The 1,323-nt window shown below is 50.6% G+C and overlaps 1 protein-coding gene across 1 annotated transcript in view; it reads right to left on the bottom strand. All coding sequences in view use genetic code 11, as the record gives it.

Annotated features, from left to right (window-relative positions):
- Positions 1-1,301, bottom strand: part of EGR_00377 (60S ribosomal protein L19) — a gene marked incomplete at both ends in the record, with an annotated part of 2,056 nt that extends 755 nt beyond the window's left edge. Inside the window, 4 exons of the mRNA XM_024489626.1 lie at positions 5-622; positions 701-1,047; positions 1,131-1,177; positions 1,244-1,301. Of these exons, the coding sequence (XP_024356304.1) occupies positions 5-622; positions 701-1,047; positions 1,131-1,177; positions 1,244-1,301 (1,070 nt within the window). The remainder of the gene's footprint in view (positions 1-4; positions 623-700; positions 1,048-1,130; positions 1,178-1,243) is intronic.
- Positions 1,302-1,323: the final 22 nt, after the last annotated feature.

The following is a 1,323-nucleotide window of genomic DNA, read 5'->3' as shown; positions in this document are numbered from 1 at the left end:
TCACTTCTTCGACGACTTAGGCCTTGTAGCAGTTTGAGCAGTCGGCACTTTGGGGGGAGGAGCAGGAGTTTTCGATGTTTTAGCTCCAGGTGCTCCTTTACCTAGCTTCGATGCCTCAGCCTTAGATGTAGGACCAGTCTTCGACTCCGTCTTCTTCGCCTCAGTCTTAGGTGCTTCCACCTTCTTGCCATCCACCTTCGACCCCTTCGCCGACGCCGACGCCGTCGCTGTCGCCTTCTTAGACTCAGGCTTCGGTGGTTCAGCCTTCTTAGCCTCGGCACTCGACACCTCCACCTTCTTGGCCTCAGTCTTCGGCGCCTCTGACTTCTTCGACGAAGCAGCTACCTTTGGCACCTCAACCTTCGCCATCTCCTTAACCGCCTTCGCACTCGGTTGGGTCGCAGCCGCAGCAACAACACCCAACAACATCTTCTTCCTGCGCTCCACAAGACGCTCCTCTCGGCGAACCTTCGCCTCGCGCTTGCGTTGACGCATCGCCTCTGCCTGATCACTCAACTGCTTGGCTCGAAGACGCTCCGACTTCTTCTTATGAATGTGGTCGATAAGGATGCGCTTGTTCTTAAATATATTACCCTTGCACTGTTGGTACAAGTGGTGGTACCTAAACGACACCAATACCAACATCATGAACACATCTCACGCACGTTACAGCGCCAATAAGACCATTCAATAAACTCACAAGTGCTTATCAATCTTGTGAGAGGCCCTATAACGCTTCAGAAGGCGACGCAGGACGCGCATCCTGCGCATCCAAAGCACCTTCTGAGGCATACGTGCGTCGGCCGTTCCTCTCCTCTTCCCCACGCCCATGTGTCGACCAAGGCGCCGAGCGATGAGCTGACGTCTTGCACGTGAGCGTGAATGCACAGTCACGGGTTTCCTTATTATCAAATTATCCTTGTACAGCTTGCGAATAAGCTTTCTAGAATTAGCCGACGCGATGGTCGAGTTCTCATTCGGATCCAGCCAGATTTTCTTCCGACCACATCCCAGAACAGCGGCGGCAAGCCGCTTCTGACATTTCAGCTGGCTACAAGTTTACATAGGTTCACGTCAGCTGAGTGTTTAAAAAACAAACAAACAAAAAACACTCAAGAAAGTAGACTCACCTCATTCCAATTTATCGTAAATGGCACACTCCTAAGTATGGTGGCTCCTTTAAACAACGCTCACTGTGAAAGTGGTCTAAGCGAACACAACTGTCTTGTGCAGGTCTACCCACCATAATGAATTCCTGAAGATGCAATATTAACCACGACTCTTTCAACGTACATAGGCATTTATAAGAGTAATTTCGCACAA

This window comes from Echinococcus granulosus, assembly GCF_000524195.1.
Source record: "Echinococcus granulosus chromosome Unknown EG_S00001, whole genome shotgun sequence".
NCBI lineage: Eukaryota > Metazoa > Platyhelminthes > Cestoda > Cyclophyllidea > Taeniidae > Echinococcus > Echinococcus granulosus.
The sequence above is the reverse complement of the archived record's forward strand: the minus strand, read 5'-3'. Positions and strand labels throughout refer to the sequence as shown.